This window comes from Gossypium arboreum, chromosome 10, assembly GCF_025698485.1.
Source record: "Gossypium arboreum isolate Shixiya-1 chromosome 10, ASM2569848v2, whole genome shotgun sequence".
NCBI classification, from domain to species: Eukaryota; Viridiplantae; Streptophyta; class Magnoliopsida; order Malvales; family Malvaceae; genus Gossypium; species Gossypium arboreum.
The window spans coordinates 36,546,259-36,571,186 of record NC_069079.1 but is presented as its reverse complement, the minus strand read 5'-3'; the positions used below and the strand labels follow the sequence as shown (position 1 = coordinate 36,571,186).

The 24,928-nt window shown below is 31.7% G+C and overlaps 1 protein-coding gene and 1 long non-coding RNA gene across 2 annotated transcripts; both read right to left on the bottom strand.

Moving 5' to 3' along the window:
• Window positions 1-7,515: 7,515 nt before the first annotated feature.
• LOC108487982 (receptor-like protein 15) lies at window positions 7,516-11,889 on the bottom strand. The gene is made up of 9 exons (XM_053020106.1): window positions 11,433-11,889; window positions 11,270-11,356; window positions 11,030-11,185; window positions 10,892-10,957; window positions 10,658-10,804; window positions 10,508-10,582; window positions 10,269-10,424; window positions 10,039-10,185; window positions 7,516-9,943 (listed from the first exon to the last, which is right to left on the bottom strand). The coding sequence occupies exons 1-9, from the start codon at window positions 11,794-11,796 to the stop codon at window positions 7,692-7,694; spliced, it is 3,450 nt and encodes a 1,149-aa protein (XP_052876066.1). The 5' UTR covers window positions 11,797-11,889; the 3' UTR covers window positions 7,516-7,691.
• A 5,447-nt stretch (window positions 11,890-17,336) lies between these two features.
• On the bottom strand, window positions 17,337-23,956 carry LOC108487553 (uncharacterized). The gene is made up of 3 exons (XR_001871680.2): window positions 22,825-23,956; window positions 22,607-22,718; window positions 17,337-17,662 (listed from the first exon to the last, which is right to left on the bottom strand). It is a non-coding gene; the product is annotated as an uncharacterized LOC108487553 (long non-coding RNA).
• Between the last annotated feature and the right edge of the window lie 972 nt (window positions 23,957-24,928).

The window sequence follows — 24,928 nt, the reverse complement described above, 5'->3', positions numbered from 1 at the left end:
TTATTTTCCCTATTCTATAGTAAATCGGAAGCTCATGGGATTGGAAGCTCAGCGGAGATCATTCACACTCTCCATCTTTCCAGTTTGGTATATAAAGTAAAACAATTGTGGCTATAATAGCATGTATAGGTTAAAATGGTAATGAATGGCATGTAAATATTTGAAAATGACTAGCTATTGGAATGGCTAGTTATGGACACTTTGGCGTTATGTATAAAAGTCTTTATCATGATATATATGTTGAAATGGTTTATGGATAGTAATCACATTAACATATGGATAAATGAATTAAATTTGCATGTTTGACACTATATGCATAAATGTGAACAAGGTATTTAAATAAATATGAGTATAAATTGTCACGGATATAAATTGTCATCTGAGGTACCTACAGGTACATTGGTTGAATGTAATTATATGACATGTATAAGACTTGATTTTGGCATGAATTAATTGTCTTGAAATGATTTATCAATATACATATGTGTTGGTGTAAGAGGATAACAAGTTGGGTGAGAAATGTGGCTTAAAAAATAGCCTATTTCCGTCCACACGGGTAGACACACGGGCGTGTGTCTTGACTGTGTGTGACACACGGCCTAGCACATGGGTGTATGGTCTGGCCGTGTGTCCCCTGTATCCTAAAATTGAGAAACAGAATGCTCAAAATTGAGCACACGGAAAGAGACACGAGCGTGTGTCTCAGCCGTATGGCTGACACGGCCAAATACACGGGCGTGTGGCAGGTCATGTGATATAAGTCAGAGAGTTACACAAGGTAGAGCATGGCCTGATGCACGGGCATGCTATAGGTTCACATGAGTGTATCCCATGGCCACACGGGCGTGTGAGCCCTGCACCTAGGAAAAATTTTGAAATTTCTCAAAAAAATTTAAAAGTTCTCGATTTAGTCCTGAATTGATTCTAATGTTTAGATTGGGCCTCTAGGGCCCATTCAAGCGACAATATGATTAGTTTTAGAATGAATGGTAATTGATGGGAAATATCTGTAATTATTCGATAAACTCCGGTAATGCTTCATAACCCTGTTCCGGCGACGGATATGAGTTAAGAGTGTTACATTGGTGACCCAAACACCGTACGTATCGTTTTTTTTACGGGAGTGGCTTATCGTCCCAATCGATGGACCAAGAAGCGATAGTTACACGATGACAGGCGAGGACGATGCAACAATTGACCATGGAGGAAGATGATGACGGTGTCGATCCCAAAGATGTGATTGCCTAGGGGGCCTGCTACCTACATATTCAAGTGATGATGATGACGATGAGGAAGTCTACGGGCCCGCACCTTCGGATACACCTCCAGATGATACTCTGGATGCACCACTGGTGGTAAAGCCGGTTGTCTGTAGAAATCCTTCACTGTCTTGTGGCACACATTCTCCCCGACGACACCATTGATTATATTTTTTATTATAATCTTTTTAATGTAAATATAGGCAAGTCATAAATAATAAAAAAAATCATGGGTATTCATTCAAACAAACCACTTATCATTGTTACTATCTATGTTGCATTGATATATAATAATTGTTATTGACATATTGTTTTGAATACGAAATTCTTTAGATTTGCCTTGTTTTTTGACAACTAAATAAATTGTATGTCCTAAAAATCAATCTCCTCCCCCCCTCTATTATATTCGAACCCGTGACTGCATCACAGCTGTCAATTGGAACCTTCACATTGACTTCAACCCTTGATCATATCAAACATTATTACCCTAAAAATTGGATTTCCCCACGATGGGTTTCTAAAGTCATGGTCCTATCCTGCCATAACATATGAAAAGTATGTGTGCTGAGGCGCGTTATCACATCCTCGACCACTCAAAACTACATAAAAATCTTCGTTCAAAACCCTGAACAGTTCCATAAAACCCTAAAACCTAATAAAAAAACCCTAACCCTAGGAGAGAGAACTGGAAAGCGTGTCTAGCGGGATGCGCTTTCTAGAAACATCGGCCTATATCCCTAGTTAAAATTAAAATCGACTGAAAACCATAATTTTAAATTAAAAATGGCTTATATCACTAATTTAGCCTTTACATTGATACATAAATATCATTAGAACTAAGTTATTTGAGTTATTCATTAAGTTAAAATATGCTCTAGCTCTATATATTTTTTTATATATTTGTAATTTAATCTATTTCCTTTTATTTTTAAGAATTTAGTCATTTTATTTTTAAATTTCAAAATTTAGGTTCAATTGTTAATACAATTAAAATTCTTTTGTTAAATCGATAGCATGATATTTTTAAATTAAAAAAACTTATATGTTAGATATATAATAAGAAATAATGTTGTGATGAACTTGAATTATTAGAAGAATTTTAAAGATTTTAACAATTTAATTTATTTTCAAATCTAAAAATAAAGTGATTAATTTCAAGTGTAAAAAATATATAAAGGCTTCAAAACATGTTTTGACCTATTCGGTAAAAGCTAAAATTTAGTGACTAGATTTTTTAAAAAAAAACATTTGTGATGATATTAGAATAAATTCATATTTAACATGTAAATTAAGATAAAATAATTTTCAATTAATTCATTTAGGGCTGTAAATGAACTGAATTTGAACGAAGAAACTTATTTTCATGTTTGTTTGTTTATTTTTAAGTTTGTTTGTGTTCAGTTTGTGTTCGTTAAGATTTTCAAATTTTTATTCATGTTCGTTTATTTAAATTTATGTTGTTCATGTTCGTTTGTTTAATGTTTAAGAACATGTTCATTTAACTTAATTAAATATGTTATTAACATATAATTGAACATGTTCAGGAACAACGTTAATGAATAATAAACAAACAATAAATAAATAAATAAAATAGATATTATTTTAATATTTTTATAAGAAAATATCATTAATAAATAAACGAGCTTATAAACGAGCCAATAAAGGAGCTTATTCATGAATATAAACGAACTGAACACACCTCTGTTTGTGTTCGTTCGTTTATTAAACGAACATAAAAATTTTGTTCATACTCATTTATTTAGCTTAGTAAACGACTATAAACGAACATTCACGAATAATTCATCTAACGTTCTGTTCATTTACACCCTAAATTTACTTTAATTGTATTAATTTAAATTAAATAGAATTTTACATACTAATATAATATTTGATATAAATATCATATATCATACATATAGTATATTACAAGATTTTGGATAAAAATTGAAATAAACAATCATATTTACATTCTACTCTTTTTTCTTTTTTTGACATTTGCATTAAACTATTTGACACATATTTACACATTTTTTTGGCGTATTTCTTCATAAATTCTTTAAATCTGGACAGTTTCTCAATTTAATCACTCTTTCGAATACTATTGAAATTAATTTTTTATTTAAACCTATAATATATAAAAGTGGAGAGTTGCCATATTTTCAATTGGCATATTTTTTTTATAAAAAATGTTTGTCTTGATCATATAGTGTTTTTAAATCATTCTTCTTTATAAAATAAAATATAAAAAAAGAAAAATTATTTTTATTTTTAGTAAATTTATAATTAACTCAAGGGTAATCTACAAAAATAGTCACTTTTGTTTGCCTCAGGTTACATTTTAGTCATTTATGTTTAAAATGTTACGTTTTAGTCACTTATGTTATTATTTTGTTCTGAAATGATCACTCTACCGTTAAGTTCTATTATCTCTCTAACCGTAATCGTAGGTGGTAGTACAACAAGATTTTAGGTGCCAACTTAGATTTCTAAATGGGATGAAAATAAATTTTTAATTAAAAAAATTTAATTAATTAAAATTTTCAAACCTTAAGCTTAACTAAAAAAGCTGTTCATCTCCTAATCTTTTTGATTTTTCTTCTGTCTCTTATTTTTTTTCAATGAGTTTTTTTTTTCATTTGACTGGAAAAACTATTATTAAGATCAAAATAGTTGAAATCAACAATAAGAAAGAATAATCTAGAATACCCACAAAGAGATTGTGAACATACAAGTTGATTCAGATTAGAAAAAATTTGATTGAGAAACCAATCATTCAAGAACTATGAAAGAACTATAAAATATAATAATTAGGAACAACAATAGTGAAAGTAACCGCCCTTTTCTGAAAATTTTAAAATTAGCTTGAATAAAACATGTTTCTGGTTGCATTTATGGGATGTCTATTGACGCAAAATAAAATACATGTTTACAAACAATTTCAAAAAGTAGAAGAAAATATCAAGAATTTTAATTTAGGGTTTTCATTAAATAATAAAAAATCTAATCTTTTGTTTTTCAGTACTGAATAAAAGAGATAGAGGAATACAAAGAAGACATACCTAAACCTTCCATTGAATCCATCTTTATGAAGCAGTCAATTTGATTTTAACTATTTTAATATTAATAATAGTTTTTCCAGCCAAATGAGAAAAAAAAACCCATTGAAAAAAAGAAAAGATGACAAAAAAATTAAAAAGAGGATATGAACAGTTTTTTTAGTTAAGGTTTAGGTTTAAAAATTTTAATTAATTAAATTTTTTAATTAAAAATCTATTTTTATCTCATTTAGAAATCCAAGTTGGCACTTAAAATCTAGTTGGACTGCCACGTAGGATTACCGTTAGAGAGATAACGGAACTTAACGGTAGAGTGATCATTTCGTAACAAATTAATAACATAAGTGACTAAAACGTAACATTTCAAACATAAATGACTAAAATGTAATCTGAGACAAACAAAAGTGACTATTTTTATAGATTAGCCTTAACTCAAACATATTGAGAGAAGCAAATCATTGCAAACTGACGCACGCTATAAATAGGTTTGTCTCTATAATTTTAGAAATAGAATTGTCTCTATGATTTCAACCAATTACATAATTCTTAGGGGTTAACATACAAGCCACTACAAAAAAAAATTGGGTAAATTGTTATTTTTTTATTAATAAATAATTAAGACTACAAAAATTTCTTTAATTAAATACTTTTAATTAGGCCGTGGGGTAGGATGTGTGTTGTGTGACATGCTATGTGCGAAACTGTTAAGCCACATGGGCGTGTGGGTTATACAAGCATGTGTGAGACCATATTGGCTCAAAATTAAGCTATAAAACATAGATTTGATGTTCTATTAGCATAATTCGATATGTGTATGCATGAACAGTATGTGGTAAGCTTAGTATGATCCGTATGTATGGTAAATCTATTTTGCTTATATTTTATCGAGCATAATCTATATCTGATATGAAAGCATGAATGACATGTATATTTTGATATTTGATAAAATTTTTATGTACATTTGGGGTGGAATTTGTGATATGGAGGAAGTGTGGACAATATAATAACCTATCGTATTTGGTGGCACATCTACATATATTTCTGTAAACAGCGATAAGTCGCTTAATAAACTAGCAATTAAGCTGCAAATTTTATGAAAAGTATCATACTGACACTTAGCGGTGTGTAGGGTTGGATGGGCATATAATACCTTATATGGTTTGTTGGGATGACCGGAAATGATGTATAGCAGATGGGAGTAGGAATGTAATCTGCATCTGTTATGTTCTGTTTCTGATATATATATATATATATATATATATATATATATTATTTTCTTCTGCTGATAATATGATATGTTACACACTAAGTTTCAAAACTCACTCTTTGTTTGTTTGTCACCTCAAATAACCCTCAGACTTAGGACGGGTTGGTGTGACAGGAGCTCGATTAAGATCTTTTAGAATTTTTCTGAATAATTTAAATTTTGGATTATGACATTTTTTTATTTTTAGATTGTTTGGACATTTTAGGACTGTTTTGATTTTGAATTTTATTTTCGGTTTTCCGCTTGAAATTGTTTAAACGTTTTTTACTGACTACACTCATTTTTCTTGCAAAACATTGAATTTTCAAACAATAAATTGTGTTTTCAAATTTTAACATGCTAAAGATTTCCGCTGCAAACTTACATATTTTGGAAAATGTAAACAAACAATAGTCTCTCAAATTAATTATGATAGAGGTGTTCTTAAACAAACTGGATTTTTTCCTGATAAAAGCTAACAACTATCTTCACAAAATCAATAAATTTTAGGTTTTTAATTGATTTACAGTGACATTTTTAGATTTGACCATAACGTCTAGATCGGATTTAGGTTTTACATTTATAACTATATCCTCCTGGCAAGCATCAGTCTTCAAACCAAGTTTTCTCCCAAATGCCTAAACCTCCAAGTTTTGTATTTTCTAAATTTCAATCTTAATTCCTCTAATAAACTATTTCTGGCTGATTGTTGTTTACAACCAAAGTATCAACATTATGTGGTTGAATAATTACCGAAACATTTTTTTATTTTCAAACCCACAATTAATAACTGTCTGATGATGTTTTTTTAAGATTCCTCATAGGTAGCATTTATTTAAGTTAAAATATGTTACAATCACTTATGCTGTTATATTTAATTTTCTATTTTATTACTAATAATTTTTCTAATTTCAAATTTTATATTTAATTATTAATACAGTTAAATTTTTTTTCTTAAATTAGTAAATGTAACCTTTTAAAATAATAAAATATTCACTTAGTAGTTATGTAACAAGAAAAAAAATATTGTAATAAGCTTAAATTTAATAGAAGAAATTTATAATCTCAACAATTGAATTTGGTTTTTGGAATTTATAAAATAAAGTCATTAGAAGGCTAAATTTATTTATAAAATATATATTTTTACTCAAATGGGAATGTGCATAATTTAATTATTTTTGAAAGGTGAAATTTTATTGAAAGTAAAAGTAATGAGGTGATTAAGAACTCTAGTTGCTAGGCACATCAATACGAAAACAAGCATGGGAACCAATAAAAGGGTCAATCACAGGTCGATTTCTGTAAATATCTTGAATAATTCTTAGATTTTTTTCTGCACAAATGGAGCTATGGCCAGAGATTCTGGATATGCTGCCACAAGAGGCGTGGCTAGAGATCATGAAGGAAATTGGATAGTGGGGTCCTCTTGGTTTTTAGGAGTTTGTTCTCCATTTGAAGTTGAAGTCTGGGCCATCCTTGATGAAATTCTTATTTTGCTTAATAAGAGATACAGGAAAATCTAGATCTTGATTGATAATCTTGAAGTCGTTCAAGTCTTGTCTGAACCAGATTTGGAGGACTCCGGGATTACTGTTCTCAGAAGAGCTTAGAACATTATAAGAGCGGAAGGACAGTGGAAGATTAAACATATCTCAAGAAATCGAAATTTGGTGGCAGATCGCTTTGCTAAACTCAGCCTGAATTGAAAATCAAGCTTACAAGTTTTTAATGAGGCTCCCAAGGAAGTTATTGACTTTCTACAGAAAGATAAAGAAAGCGGTTGTTGTTTTATGTAGTTGATCCTGTTCATTTTCTTTTCATCAAAAAAAAAAGGTATATTAAATTTCTAGTATAAATTTTTTTATTAACCATTTCAGTGCAGTGGTTTAGTAATTAATTCTTTGTATTAACTCTTACTATTGCTTTATAATTCAAAGAGAAGATGGTGGATCTATTTTATAAAAAGGTAAAAATGTAGGCATAGAATCTAAATTATACTGCATCTCATAACAGAAATCAGATACAATTATTTTACCAAGCATAAGTATACAGAAACAAAATATAGTCTACACTTCCATCTTATACAGTGTTTGAAGCAAATGTCTAGAACCACGCATGGAAGATATAGAGCTACATGTTTCTTCTGAAGCAGGGCAAACGACCAAGACTGTCCATGATGAAGAAATAACATGCGGTGCTGCGGTCTTCAACAAACTTAAACCATGCTCGTCTCCAGTATGGGTTTATGTAGAGTACAGCGACAGTTGCCAAGAATATAATTCCATAGGAAACTGCAAAGCTGATATAGAAATAACCCATGTCTACAGGACCATGTTCTTCTTCGCTAGATGAAGCACTTGGAGTACCTTCACCACAACTCTTGTTCAATGGAGGTCCGCAAAGAAGAGGGTTTCCCTTGTAACTGTTCTCCTCGAATGTCCCAAATTGATTTTTCCTATCGGGGAGAGGCCCTGACAAGTTGTTGTGTGCGACGGAAAATACCGCCAAAGCAGTCATCTCAGTCAGTTCAGTGGGGATCCTACCACTTAAGTTGTTGAAAGAAAGGTCCAAACTCTCAATCTGCTTGAGTTTTGAGAAAGTTGAAGGGATGGCTCCAATTAAGTTGTTGTGCGACAAGTTTAGTCCTCGGATTTCACTCAAGTTCCCCAATCCAGGTGGGATTGTCCCTGTGAGTTGGTTGCAAGAGAGATCAATTGCAGACAACAAGTCAAGAATTTTACCCTGATAAGTGTATAATCGGTACTTTGTTGGAAACTCTATATATTCTGCTCCATACTTGAGAAAATAAAATTGTGAACTTGGAAGTTCACCATTGTAATAGACTTTATTGCTGATCAGATTATATATTGTTAGTCTACTACCTGCGAATACATTGCGAAAAGCAGAATACATAATCATATTATAGAACGGATGGCTAATATCCCTTTCAGTCCATGGAATAAGAGTTAAATTACTCAAACATGACGGTATACGACCAGAAAGTTCATTCCCAGAGACGTCCAAGATGCTTAGAGCATACAGTCTGCAAAAGTGGACAGGTAATTCTCCATCGAACTGATTTGCTTTTAGAAGAAGAATGCTCAAATTCGGTAACAAGCCAACCCAATCAGGAATTTCTCCAGTTAAGCTATTTTCACTCAGGTCTAATGTTACCAAAGAACTTCCATTAAAGGCAGGTGACAGTGGTCCACTTAGCTTATTTTTTCTCAAATGCACATACCTTATCTTCTGTAGATTGGAGCAAGATGGAATTGTACCAGATAGATGATTTTCAGAAAGGTCCAAGAATAGAAGATCAACCAAATTGCAGAATTCCATAGGAATGGACCCCTCGAAATGGTTTCTGGACAGATCCAATCTCCCTAAATTTGTATTTTTCCATAACCATTTTGGAAGCTTTCCTGACAAATGGTTAAAACCTACATCCAACACTTGGAGATTTGTAGAGCTAATGGTTGAAAAATCAGGAATCTCTCCCTCAAACTTGTTTCCTCTCAATAATACCACTGCCAATGAATTAAAGAAATAATAAATTGAAGGAGATATTTTGCCACTCAATGTGTTAAGTGAAAGATCAAGAAACACCAATGACCTACTCATTGCCAACTCTTTCGGTATTCCTCCAAAAAGATTATTAACAGCCATGTCCAAAAATATCAACTGCTGCATCCCTCCCAAACAAACAGGAATAGTACTTTTGAGGGCATTTTCTCTTAGCCATAAGGTCTCTAAATTTGGGAAAATAGAGCAAAAGTTCCTGGGAATTTCGTGTTGCAGGTGATTATAGGATAGAACAAATGTCTTCAAGTTAGGATTAGGGTGGGATGGTAAGAAAAATGGACCGACGATTGAAGTATCTATCAAGAGCAGATCTTCTAATCTGGTATTGTTCTCTACCAACCAATGTGGGAACCCTATTCCACCATAACTACAATAAGAAAGATCTATGTATCTCAAGTCATGTTGGTAATAGAGGAAGTTAGGAAGTTGTAGTTTCCCATCTTCATCTATTTCGCTGTTTGACATATCAAAGACCTTAAGTTGAAATTTTGGAAACCAAGTTCGGAAAGTTGCTGGTTCTGCAACATACTTGTTTCCTCTGGCTAAGAGGACTTTAAGGTTCGAGTGGTTTGCAAAGGACTTGAATGACAGTGGAACATGAAATTGATTAACTGAAAGGGAGAGAAACTGAAGCATTGAGAGATTTGTGAGGGGAGTGTCGGCAACATTTCCAGTGAAGTGATTACCGGCTATGTCCAAGTACCGAAGAGATGTCAAGTTACCCAGACATGAAGTAAGTTCACCTCCTAGAGCATTTCCTCTCAAACTAAGTTCTTCAAGACTCTTTAGGTAGCACCAACCTAAAAAAATAAAGATTGTAGTGGATTCAAAGTTATGATAATTTGGAATATTAATTCGAAAGAATTGATGTAGGGAATTGTAATTGCATGATTACCTTGAGTGGGTAAAGTGCCGGTCAAACCACAACCGTACAAAGACAAGGTTTTGAGAGAAGTCAAGATGCCAATGCTTTCCAAGAAGTTGAAGGGCAGAGGACTATAATCCATGATTAAGTTCTCCACATTTCTCAACACATGCAACTCTGTATGAAGTTAAAAAAAAAAAAAAAATAGTTTTAGCATATATATGCTAAAATCATGAGTAACAAGCGTGTATAAAACTTACGTTGATTAACGTCTGTTTTGTTTAAGAAATAATTCCCCCTTAAAAACAAAGTCTTAACAGATGGAAACGCCTCAAGGAGTGATACAAGTGTGGTGTTTCCGTTGGTTGAAAGAGCCTCTAAATAAAGGAAATTTAACTTCTTCAAACATCTCTTTTCTGCAAGTGGAAATGACTGTAGCTATTTAATGAAATCATGTAGTTGGTAATGAATGAAATTTACATTAATAATCAATCCCAACCTTTAGAAGTCACAAATTGGTTCACCCAATTTTGGCTCAGGTCTAGACTCTCCAAATTGCTCCAACCACAAAGCTCTGAGAGATTAAGAAAATAAAATTAATTGCTCCTACGTCTATTTTTCGTTTTTAAATTCAATTAATTAATTGTACCTTTAACATCTATTGATCCAATTAGTGGGTTCCCCCTTAAATTTAAAGACTTCAAATTTAAGCATCCACCAAGTTCCGCCAATATATTATTATCAAAGAGATTATAACTCAAATCAATTTCTTCTAAATTCATCAACCTTCCACTGCCTGCATATAAGATTTTAACCACGTTGAATGCATTAGAACATCTTAGTTGAAAGAAAACGTAATTAAATAGTCTTTGCAAATATTTACCGTAAGAAGTCTGAAGGGTCTCGATTCCATTTTGACTTAAATCCAACTTCTTCAGATTATAAAAGTCTGTTCAAACCCATTTCAGTATTATACTCCAACACAACTTAAAATTGAAGGAAGCTATACAAGCAACCTTACCTTCAATTTCAACTGTTCCTTGTAAATAATTTCCCTGGAGAATTAAACTTCTTAAAGATGAAAAGCCACCCAAATAGGACACGTAATTGTTGGTCATGTTGGTTCTACTTAGATCAAGAATTTCCAAACTATTCATTCTTGAAAGCAACTTGATTTCTGGTAAAAAGAGTCAAACAATTATATGAAGATGAATTCAGGATGTTATCTAATATAGACATACATCACATTATATAACTTTACCATCAGTAAGGTTTGAACCCGTAAAAAGATCATTTCCTGCTAAACTTAGATTCTGCAGATGTCTCAACTTGGATAGCTTTTCAATACCTGCATGAGAACACCTTTTTTTAATTATATGAAATTCACTATATATATAAATTTAATTACAGAGAAAATGAATTACCTTGATTCTCAACAGAACCAGCTAATCCAATATAACTGAGATCAAGAGTCCTCAAATCTTCAAAGGGAAGAAAGATAGATGCATTAAAGAGATAAGAAGTATTCAGTTTAGTATTGAAGTAATAATTTGCGACGTTTAGGTAGATTCCAGTGACTCGTCTGGTGGTGACATTGCATTCAACCCATCCCCATTTCCATTCGCAGCAATCTGGACCCTCTTCCATCATTTTCAAATTGAAGAAAGATTTAAGATGCAAGAGTGCTGTACGTTCTTCATTCCAACACCCATTACTCCACTTTGCTGCTTCTAAAACCAACACACTTATCATTATAACTATTGTCACCCTTATCCATAGTGATCCCATTTTCTCAACTCAACACCCAAATTACTTCACTTGATTTACAAACACACACACACACACACACACATATATATATATATATATCTGTGTGCGTGCCTTTGGAAATGAGAAATGTGCCCTTAGTTATACGTTAGTTATGCCCCACGTGTCACTTGAATTTGAAACTCCTGTCACTTGTGGTTGATATATTTCCACAATTATTTTTTCCTTTTAATTAAATGCCAAAACCTCTGGTATATATCTAGATGCTAAAATGAGGTTAGATTATATCCGGAGTTAGATGAGGTTGGACCTCTAAACGGGAGGAAAAATTGTTCTAATATTATGTTCTTTCTATCTATAAAATTTGAATTTTTGAAAATTCAAATTTTATACTTGATTTAAAACAAATCGTAAAAATCTTTTATTGGTTATTTTTTTTCTTGGTAATAAAGGAGTAAATATGTCTATTCCATTGTACAATTAATGCATGGATGTAATAGAATGCCGCGACAGAAATTCTTGACTTGAGATTTTCAACAAATTAAAGCACTACACCACGTTATTTGCTTATTAGATACGTAAAAATTTGTCTCCAATTTTTAAATACCCAACTTTCTCAATTAATTTTGGTTAAAACCCTAACTTATAATAAACAAACATAATAATTAATATAATTATATGATAATATTTTAAATATAAATTAAATTTATTTAATTTACAAAAGAGAATTTATACGTAACGCTCCAAAATTCTTATTTCGGCTTTTGTGAAAATTTAACACAATTGTGTATTTGCTTTAGTGATTAAGTGTTTTGAGTATGTGTGAGAGGTTCCAAGTTCAAACCTTGCATTTAGCAAATTTTGGTATTTTTCTGACTTAAGTCTTTATCTTGCTCAATGGGCTTATATTAAATTATTTGTAAAATCATATTAGAATATGAGTCTGTTGGTTTAAGTTGTAAAGGAGTCTTTATGTTGTGTGGAGGTCCTGTGTTTGAATCCCTGCATGAGTGTGAGAGGTTATTTTTGAGAAGGTTGAGTAGTGGATTAGTGGGAGTAAATTGAGGGGATATGCTAGCTGCTGGGATTTTATTTTGTTTCAAGTTCTATTTTTTTTTCCTCAAAATTTTGACGTGAACTTTTCTTTTCCAATTCTCTGTCATTTTCCCTATCCTTTCTTCTTGTCACCAATTTTGTTTATTCTTCCTACATCCTATCAATTTGTCCTGCTTCATTATTTCGGCGTTTTGGTGTATTATCGGTAAGTATGATGAGTATGGTTTGTGTTTTGGCTAATGAATCCTGGATTGATGGAGTTCGTTTTGTATTAGGGGAATATCTAGAGGCTGGAGGAGTTCAATCGGTGCTCTAATCTTTCATAAGCACCGTTGTTTGATTGAAGGTAAGGTTTGGTTGCTCAATCTACTGAATAACTTATTTGGGATCGATGTAGTTATCCTTTTAAGTAGTTAATTCGGAGGCTTTTTAGATTTTTTATGTCCTGGAGTGCTCATAGTTGCAGTAGCATAGAAATCGTACCAGACGTGTACCCGAAAACGCAAAAAATAGGGTTTCGACGAAAGCCAAAAACTCTACCGCCGACACCACACGAGGGTGTAGTCGCCCGTGTGGTAGGCCGTGTGCCATAACACGGGCATATGATCGATGAGGCCAGGCCGTGCATGCAAGACACGGCCGTGTGCGACACACGGGCTACACTGATTTGGGTGGGCCACACGAGTAGTCCACACGAGCATGTGGGATTTTAGGCCAGGCTGTGTGATCCACACAGCCAAGGCCAAATTGGGCCGTATGGGCCACACGGGCGTGTGGGCCCATACAGATAGGCCACATAGGCGTATGGGCCCACACGGACAGGCCATATGAGCGTGTGAGCCCATTTAACTGAAATGTGTTCTAAGGTACTACTTGGAGTGTAGGTAGAGGTGCTCATGGGGCGGGCCGGGCCGGGTTCGGGCCAGACTCAACTAAAAATTTAGGCCCATTCATTGGGTTCGGGTCGGACCGGACCCAAAAAATAGGCCTAAAATTTTGCCCAAGCCCGACCCAAATAAAAATACTAAAACCCAAGCTCGCCCTACTACCAGTATTTATTTTTATATTATTTTATATAATTTTAAATATATATAATACATTAAAATACTAAAAATTAAAATAAATATTTTCCAACAAATTGAAAATAAATTTTAAAAATATGTAGACTTAAATAGTACTAAGATAGATGCAACTTAACAATCAAATACCTCTAAAATAATAATAAAATTAACAAATGCCTTTAAAATAATAACAAAATTAATAATAAAATAAGTTTTATACAATATCTAAATAATAACAACAAAATAGGAGCAACTAATAGTAATATGGTAGTAAAATAAGGAGAAAACAGCAAGAAAATAACATTCAAAAACAAAAAAAAAAAAATAACAGAATTTTTTTGTCATTTAGTGAATTCGGGCCTGGTCAGGCCGGGCTCGGACCAAAAATACCTTACCCGAGGCCAGGCCCATTTTTTAAACGGGCCTCTTTTTTTGTCCAAGCCCATTTTTTGGGCCTATATTTTTGCCCAAACCCTCCCACATTTCGGGCGGGCCTTTGGGTTGGGCCGGGTAGCCCGACCCATGAGCAGGTCTAAGTGTAGGGATGGGTGGGTGTTTTAAACCCCAAATAGAGTGTAGGGATAGCCGAAGATGGTGTGTAGAGGCTGGTTGGGTAGGACTCTATTAATTGATTAATATATATCTGATACTGTTACTGTGATGGCCTTAGGCCCTAATGCATATCTAATACTGAAACTGAAATGGGCTAAGGCTCGAACTGCTACTAAAACTGAGATGGGCTTAGGCCCAGACTGTATTTGACTGTTTGTTGTGATTGACTGTATGCATGTGATCTGTGGGGATTACACACTGACTTAACGTAAACTCACCCCTTTCTGTTTTATCTGTACAGGTAATCCCTAGACTTAGACGGATCGGTGCGGCGAAGGACTCTACGGTGACCTCACGTTCATTGGACTGATTTAATTTTATTTAAGATTTTTAGTTCCTATTATTTTGGGAGTATTTTTTATGTAATTTGGACGTTTGGACTTTTTACCTTTATTTTAATTTTTAACTGTGTTTATGGATTTTTAACTGCAAAGCTCAACGGAAACCCAGTTTAATTGAAAGTAACGTTTTCCTAAACGCGATCGACTTTCTTCAAATATTACGGTTTTAAAAGTTTCCTATACACAAAGTATTTTAAAATGAAACTAATTTAATGAGAAAATGATTTTGAAATTGTCAAGAGATAAATAGAAGCTAATAAACGGAAACTGTTTAACTTGATAAATGCGATTTCAAATTCCATTCCATATGACACCGCCAGATTCAGCCATAACATTTAGGCCGGGTTTGGGGAGTTACATTATAAATATTAGAGGAATGATCCACTTACATTAGTGTAAACTATTTATCATATTTTATGTTCCATTCATGTAGATCATGCATGTCCAATTTTAAGTATATTAAAATTGTCTAACTAATTATTTTATATAAAAATTTCAATCATTAAATATATATTAATAAAGACCATATATTAAATTGATACGATAAAGACATCCAATCAATTTAAAATTTTACATGCATAAAACTTATTAAGTATAAATAAATATATATATTTTATAAATATCATTCATTTTAATAACTAATTGAAAATTAATTTCAAGTTAATACATAAATAAAAATACATCAATTTTAATTAATAAAATATTATAAAACTCACATTTGAAATAATTTAGTTACAATTAAAGATAAAAGTAGTAAATAGAGGAACATTATGTATTTATTTTCTATCGACATTAAAATTTAAATTTTATGTTGTGTTTTATTTATATTTAAAATATTATATAAATATAATATTTTAATAGAAAATATTAAATTAAATTACCATATGAAAATATCACGTATCACGCTTCATTAAAACTAGTATATATAATATCTATGCCTTTTGAAATGAAAAATGTGCCCTTAGTTACTTCTTTCTAACTCAACTGAGAGAGGTTTTGGTATACTGATGCTAAATTGAGCCTCAAGAATTATTAAGGTACGTGGATTGTGATGCAGTGAATTTAATTTATATTTTATCTCACGTCATAATATTGTTATAGTGTCCGTTATTTTTATTTTTATATTAATTATAGATAAATATATTGTCTATTTAAACTCATCTTAAATAGGAGTAAAAAAATTAACACTATTTTCTTTTATCTATCATATTCAAACCTTAAACTTTCTTAAAGAGACATTAAACTTCTTATCACTTAATTACATATGATTTTTCAACAAATTAAAGACCACACCACGTTATTTGCTTATTAGATGCGCAAAATTTGTCTCCACTTCTCAAACACATAAGTTTCTGAAGAGAAAGAATCGTATGAAATAGGAATATTATTCTTTTCTAATAGTTTTATGTTACATTAATAATTTTATCCTGAATTTCAAGATTTTAATTTAAATTTAATTTTTTTTCAAGATGAAAAAATTAATATGACATAAAACTATTAAAAAAGGGATACAAAAGTCGTGACTTCACTCCGTTTCTGAATCTAATTTGAGACAAATGTTTGAGAGGATATTATATACAATTAAATTTGAGGAAGACCATGGTTATATATTTATAACTGTTTGGACTAGTCTTTAGGAATTCTTGTAATAAATTCAAAACGAATTAAGTATTACTTTTTCCATTTTATTTTCTCATCAATTGTCATCCCTCGGTAAATTTCTGAATTTTTTAATATATTAAATCTGTGAATTTTATTCAATTGAAGGATGTCAAAATAAATATTTGAGGTGATGCCATGTAATTATTTCTCTTTTATCATTTAATTAGTGTTACTCATCGATCGGCTCTCAATTCAATTGGGGAATTATCAAAATTCATATTATTTGCAAAGTTAAATGATATATGAGTGATTTTATCTTTTATATTTTTTAAAATCAATAAAAATATTTATATAATGAGATTTGAACCAATGACACCATACATATAAAACTTTTTATTTACGATTTGTTATATGATTTTCAGATATTTCCGTATATTAATGATGTTGATTTAGTGTCATAAATTAATTCGACACTAACTTAGGATTGTTGACAAAACAATTATAAATAATTTTTTCATATTTAAATTTTTTACTCGCAATTTATTTTATTTTTTCATTTTAACATCATACATTTTCATACGTTGCTATTAATTAGTTCCAAACCGTACTTTTTACTATTTATTTATGTTACTTTAAAATACACCTTTATATTTTAAATATATTATAAGATTTCTAGAAATACATAAAGTATTACTTATAAGTTTTAACTAAAGTTATTACATGCAACCATGACTCATGCAAATCATGCTTACCAAAAATATTAATTTAATTTAATTAATTATAACCACTTTAATTTAAAAAAACTATAATTACTTTACTCTCTATTTTTACTGATATTTTACAAAAATAATAACTTAGGGAAATAAAATAAAACAAAAACAAACGTAACTTTACAATTCCCCTTATTCATTGATCATTGAACTTCATTTTTGTTCTTTGAAAAAGAAAACCTTAAGTAAACTGAAAAAGACATAACCATAAACGTAGGAAGCATCGTAAAGGTAGTTGTGTGACCTCAATCATCTGCACTAATCAAGTTTTGTTTTTATTACTACCAAGTCCCTGCCCAAACGAACAGGGAAGCATCTAATTGCAGTCTCAAAAATACAATTAGTTTTGTTTTTACTTAGATATTTGTGACTTGAGGATCTCAATCAAACATATTCATCACTCCACGTGGTCCTCATCTCATTGCTCGGCTGAACCCCCAATTATCTGTAAATCAACTTGGAATGGCCACCGTTTATCATCAATTAAAATTGAAGACTCTCCCATTCACACAAATTCAATGCTAGTCACAAGATGGAGTCAACAAGACGTTATGCTCCTCACACATTATTCTATTTATTTATTTTTGTTGGTAATTTATTGCAATTGTGTTAATATTTCTCAAAACACTTTATTGTCGTATTTATGTTCTCCTAGTATTTTAATTAGTTTTGCCATATTTTGCATTTTCTTTATTTTTTTTCTTTTTATCACTATTTTATTAGGTTTCAATTGAAGTTTATTTGCGTTGATTTGAGTCTGAAAAAAATTAAATCCGAAATTTGAGATAGAGACTAATTCAAGTTTGAGTCTGAACTCAAGATATATCTTATCTAAATTTAAAAAAAAAACTTAAATTTATAATTACATCGACACAATAATTAATATAACTATATAACAATAATTTAAATAATAAAATATAAATGGAAAACATTTAATTTACTAAAAAGAATTTATGAATATTATTTAGCAATAAAAGTAATCAATAATAAATCTTCATATCAAATTACAAATTAGAAAAAATTAGTTATAAATATGAAATATTTTTAACTAAACCTTTATATATGTTAAAAATATAAAAAATTAATAAATATATAAATTTAAACATTATATATGATATATATCGATATAATATCATTAAATCAAAATTTAGTAAATTAATTTTATCATTTTCACAAATGATTAATAAGAATTTATATTTGTTATATTGAATTGTTTTTCAGTAAATTTGTAAATAATATTTTGGTATTCTTCTTTATTTCCTATGAATAGCTGTGAAACTCATAATTGATTTAAAATTTTTACCAAAAATTTGCAAGACTTTCCTGTAGTGATTAATCATTTTAATGATGACTTTGAAATTTAAACTAAAAGTTGAGATATTTTCTTATTAACATAAAATTAATCTGAAATAATTATGGTTTATAAAATGATTGCTGAGCACTTTTTTATAAACCAATGACAAGAATGGATGGTTCGAAAGGTTGAGTTTTTCCTCTCATTTCTTTTTTTTAGTTTTAGTATTTTTTTTCACAATACAATTAAAATTAGACTTAATTACAAAGTATTAAGAAGAATTAATTCAGTATTCTAAAATGTATCATAATTACTAAGACTTTTAAAATTATTATAGAGTGAATTTTTTAATAGAATCCTATCTTAATATAATTTCAACTTTAACAAATTAAATTAATATAATTATATTCTTTCTCAGGTATATATATATGTTGTCTGTCGTACTAGCACAGTTTTTCTGAAATTTTGTCTACCTTTGTGACATGTTTTTCTAGAGTTCTATTTTTCCTAGGGTTCCAATTGTAGTGAATTTGTTTCTTCCAATCATAATAGAGAGTTTAAAAGTAGAGATCTGGATCTTGGCTGGAAAAACGACTTTGATATGGAGGACAATATTGCAGATCCGCGACTTGATGATGGGGAGGAAGAGGCTTGGATGGTGGATGGAGGTTGGAAGGGGGAATGATCAAGGTTGGGGTTTTGCTTGGTTTGTTATTTTTTGACAGCAAGTGTGGTACACTTCCCGGCCATAAGGAAAACGATGGCCAACTTATGGCATCCCATTGCAGGGGTTTTAATTTCAGATATTGGGAAAATAGGTTTTTGTTTGAATTTTATAATGAAGTGGATATATGTAAGTTTGTTAATGATGCTCTATGGACATTTAATAATCATCTATTGGTGAAGGAGGATCCGATGGATGTGCCGTTGACACATTCTTTTTTCTGGGTTTAGATCCATGACTTGTCGCCAGGTATGGTTTCTAAGGAAATTGCTAAGTAGTTTGGAGTGTTCCTAGGTTCCTTTGTGGAATATGATGTAAAGCAAACCAGTAAGAGTTTTAGAGATTATATGCGAGTAAAGGTTATAGTGGATGTTAGAGTTCCATTAAAAAGGAGGAAAAAAAACCAAATAACATCAACAGGTAAACAATTCTATGCTAGACTTTTGTTTCCTACGTAGATGCCTTAGGCATGGTGATAGTTTTTGCCCTATTATGGTAGCAAAAGCGAATCAATATCTAGAATTGGGATGGGATCCATCCGTAAGGGCACCAGGGAGGAGAGCAACAATTACCAAAAGTATTTGGCTGAGGGAAGATGATGGAAATAATCTTCTTGGGAGCATGGTTGGTAGGAAAGATGTGGGGAGACGAATAAGGGATGGGGATCAGAGATGTTCACAATTCTGGGTGTTTTAACTAGTGAATTCTATCTTAGGGATTAACTTGGAAGAGAAATCAAAAGAGCATAAGGGAGTGAATGAGGGGTTCTGGGAGGGCCTGAAGGGAAACAATGGAAGCAAGAGGCAAAAAATAAGCCAATAGAAAATTCAGATGGAAAGAAGATACCGAGGTTCTCCTTGAAGGTCCTAGAAGAGGTTGGAAATTTAGAGTTGATGGATTGTAAAGAGGTTCGGGGATCAGTTAGCCAACTTAAAAAATCGACAGCCGACACGAGGTCTGCTGACCGGATGTAATGAAAATCTTTAGTTGGAATGTCTGAGGATTGGGGAGTTCTCGGGCATATAGAAGGTTTCAACATTTGTAGAAAGTCAATCATCCCTAAGTGGTCTTTTTAATGGAGATAAAATTGAACTGCAGAAGAATAGAACATGTGTAACGAAAGTGTGGTTTATATAATGGAATTTATATACCATCAAAGAGTATAAGAGGTGGGATAAGTATAGGGTGGAAGGAAGGAACCAATGTGTCTTTGAGGAGTTTTACGGTGAACCATATTGATGTGGAAGTAGATGAGGAAGTTGTAAATGAGAAGTGGAGGTTTACAGGTTTTTATGATTCTTTTGATGGTCATCAAAAGAAGGAAACTTGGAATCTTTTAAAGGTTTTAGGACGAGATTACAACATGCCATGGTTGGTTGGGGGGACTTTAATGAGATCCTATATTCTTTCAAGAAGAAAAGGGAGAGGTAAGAGAGAGAGAAAGAATGGAGGCACTTGGAGAAGCTTTGGAACATTGTCAATTGGAGGATTTGGGGTTTGTAGGCCCGTGGTTCACTTAGAAATGAGGGAATTTTGCAGAGAACAATATTAGGAAGCTTCTAGATAGATATGTTGCAATATGGATTAGTGGACTTTTTTCTCGAAATATAGAGTCAAACATTTGGGACATTCTTTTTCGGGTCATCGCCTAATACTATTGGTTTGAAATTGGACCTTAATATGGAGATAGATAAAGAAGTGTTATATTGGGACCAAAGATCAATGGCTAATTGATTAAAGATGGAAGGTTGCAACACGACATTCTTTCACCGATTTGCACCCCAGAGACGTAGAATTAATTATATTAAGGAACTAAAAATGAAGAATAATTCGGTTACTACATATAAGAGTGAGATGGCAGTGATCACAAAGGAGTACTTTTCTAAGTTATTCAAGTCAAGTAGGGGAGAGGGGTTGGAGAGTGGCTTGGAAGGTGTGAATAGATGTGTTACAGAAGATATGAATCGAGAATTGAATGAGGTCTACAAAATTGAGGAGATCCAAAAAACTTTGAAAGAGATGGCTCAATTGAAGGTTGTCGGGAAGGACGACTTTCCAACATTTTTCTTCCAAAAATTTTGGCATAAGTAAGGATGTAGAGAGCTTCTGTCTTAATGCTCTAAATGGTTGATTCTTTAGAAGCCATTAACTCCACCCTTATTGTCTTAATCCTGAAAAATTTTAGGCCCAATAACTTAAAGGATTTTAGGCATATTAGCCTTTGTTCGATTCTCTATAAGATTATATCAAAAATCATGGTTAATCGTTTCAGAAGAGTACTTGAGAGTTGTATTAATAAAGTACAGAGTGCTTTTATTCCAGGAATAATGATAACAGATAATATGCTATCGGCCTATGAGATTTTACATTCTTTGAAGCAGAGGAGAATTGGTAATAATGGATCATTTGCACTAGAATTAGATATGAGTAAGGCTTATGATAAAGTTGAATGGGGTTTCTTGTCCGAGATGATACTAAAAATGGGTTTCGAGAGGTAGTGGGTGGATTTGATTATGACTTGTATCTCTTCAGTGTCATACAAAGTATGTTTTAATGGAGAGATAGGGGAAAAATTCAAGCCTACAAGGGGTCTGGGACAAGGGGATCCTCTAAGCCTTTATTTGTTTCTAAATTATGGGAAGGGGTTGTTGACATTAATGAGAATGGCAAAAGGGGAGGGGAGAATAAAGGGTGTCAAAGTATGTAGGATGGGTCTTGAGATTACTCATTTACTCTTTGCAGATAACTGTATTATATTTTGTGAAGTTGTGGAAAGGGCAGAAAATGAGACGAAAAGGATTTTGCAAAAGTATGAAGAATATTCAGGGCAGAGTATTAATTTAGAGAAGTCAGCATTATTTTTTAACTCAAATGATTTTGTGTAGGCAAAGGAATTGGTAGTTCAATTATTAAGGGTGTGTTGTTTGATGAATCCGGAGAAGTATTTGGGGCTCCCAAATATTGTGAGGAGATAGAAATGATAGAATTTTTAGAGTTTGGAAGAGAGAATTACAAAACGAATAAATAATTGGTGTGTTAGAACACTCTGCCGGATAGGGAATGAAGTTTTTATTAAGAATGTTTTGCAATCAATTCCAACTTATGCCATGTCTTGCTTTTTATTACCGAATGCTTTATTTCATGAAAGGGAAAAAGCTATAAGTCGATTTGGTGGCAGAAACTAAAAAGAAGGAAAGAGATTCATTGGTGTAATTAGAATAAACTATGCGAATTTATCTAAGTTTAATTTGGCCCTTCTTGCACAACAGGGCTGGCGTTTAATGAATTACCCAAATTCGTTATTAGTTAGAACTTTGAAAGCTGAATACCATTCAAATGTGGAGTTCATGCATTTAGAGTTAGGAAATTACCCTTCTTATACCTAGAGGAACGTATGGGCGACGAAGAAATTATTAAAGAATGGAATGGCTTGGAGAGTGGGTAACGGTGATTGTATATCCATCTGGCAGGATGCTTGGATCCCTAGGTTGAAAGATCAAAAAATTCAAAACTTAGTTAGAAATCATAATATAGTTAAAGTGGCTGAATTGATTGAACCCAATTTGAGACAATGGAAGGACCTTGTTACCTTTTTGTTTACAAGGGAAGAGGCAGAAGCAATCTTGCAAATTCCTCTAGTAAAACATCTGAAGGAGGATCATAGGGTATGGGGTGGAGAGTCAACGAGAGAGTATACGGTGAGGAACGATTATAGAAGTCTACTTAAAGAGATCTCTAGACTAGATGTCGAAACTATTGATATTACAAACAAAGTTGTCCTAAAAAGCCTATGGAAAACAGACTTGCCAACGAAAATCAAAATTACAAACTGGAGGATTTATAACAATTATATTCCGATTTTTAACAATTTGAAGTTTTGATGAGTATGTTAGAAACTATACAATTTACTAAGGCATATCTTAGTGACTGGGATAGGGTAAACAATAAGATACTTAAGCAGAGGATAGAGGAGGAGCAATGGCGACCGCCAAACTTTTCTAAGGTTAAAATTAACTTTGACATTGCTTTTGAAAAACAATTGAATATCACTGGTACGGATATTGTCTGTCAGGATTTAGATGGGTTATTTTGGGGTCCAAAACAGTGGTTAATTTGCATATTCCAACTCTGTTTGCGGTTGAGGCGTTGGCTTGTTTGTAGGCAGTTCAGACAGGGCTAGATCTTGAATATCGACAGGTAATAATAGAGGGAGATGCCCTCATTGTCATCAGAAAAATCCAAAGCGAAGAAGAAGATAGATAAAAAAATAAGCTTGTATATTACAAACATTAAAGCTCTAAGCAAAATGTTTATGTTGTTTCAAGAAAATATCAAGAAAGGGAAATGAAGTTGCACATGTGGTGGCTAGGGAGGGTTTGAACCGAAAGGAGACAGCCCACTTGGAAGGACAAGTACCGGAGTCAGCAGTAGCGGCAGTGGAAAAAGATAATAGAAGACGGGATTTGTCATAGAACGGTGTAAAGGTTCGAGAACTTTTACCAGAAGACGAAATGTTACAGTGAGGAGTCTTGGGATTCTGAGAGTTTTCTTGATTTCCTAAAGGAGAGGAGGAAACTCGGGATTTTTACACTAGGCATTGGGTATGTAGAAAATGGTGTTTAGCTAGCTTTTAGTATTTTTGTTGTTTTGGTTTGGGCTTAGTGGACACCGTTTTCATTTGGGTTTGTTGTGTTTTTTAAGAAGGTTAAGTTGTTTTATTTTATTTTGTCAAGTATGTGGTTGAATGGCTAGCTAGGCTCTGATTATTAATTAAAGTCAAAGAGCATTTTTCAAAAAAAAAATTTATATTCTCTGATTTAGATTTATTACAGGCTCAAATTTTTTCGGGCTGAAGCCCTTCTGAACTTAGTCTTTTTTGAGCTCAAATTTTTCGGATTTGAGCTTAGATCGAGCAGAGCTGACTCAAACAGATTTAAATAATTTTAAATTTTATAAGTTATAAATATTTTAATTTCGAATGTAATAATTCATTTTACTTTTCTACAATGATAATGCAATTCAAATTTTCCTTAAAAAACATAAATTATATATTTAATAGAATTTTTTATATAAAATTATTAAAGTACCTATTGTATGTAAAATTATCATTCAATGATATTAGACAAGTTAACAAAAATATCTTTTATTGTTCGTTATCATATTATATATTATATTGACAACTAAATAATTTTTAAATTTCTTATTAAATTTATAAATCTAATACTCATATTCTAATTTTTTTCCAAAACTCAAATATATTATATTAAGCCCAAACTCAAATGATATACTCATTATTACCAAATCTCAAAATAAGCTAATTATAGCACAAATCTCGTGTCCAAAATAGAAAGAAATTAAACCAAATATCCAAATACAATTTGTAAAGATTAAAATTCATTTCAAAATCTATTTTAATAAAAATAATAAAATAATATTTTATTAATATATTAAAATTTTAATAATATTTTATGTATTGTTAGTTATAGTTATATACTATTGAGACATTCAATACTTGAAATGTGGTTGAGAAGACATATGTTATTCTAATTTTTTTTCCATATTTTACATATGTTGGATTGCATTAGCATGTTGTATATTTCATAACCTCAGCAGTAGGTGATATTAAAATAATCCATACTTCGAAGAGTACATGAAAGAAGGATATTTGATAAAATTAATAGTGCAAATTTAAA

What these genes read in the sequence shown, in the direction of transcription:
- LOC108487982 (XM_053020106.1), bottom strand. Translation starts at nt 11,796, where the DNA reads ATGGGATCACTATGGATAAGGGTGACAATAGTTATAATGATAAGTGTG. An exon ending in TGGATCAATAGATGTTAAAG is followed by an intron (nt 10,583 to 10,657) that starts GTACAATTAATT and finishes TTAATCTCTCAG; the next exon opens with AGCTTTGTGGTTGGAGCAAT. An exon ending in CCAATTTGTGACTTCTAAAG is followed by an intron (nt 10,425 to 10,507) that starts GTTGGGATTGAT and finishes TTCCACTTGCAG; the next exon opens with AAAAGAGATGTTTGAAGAAG.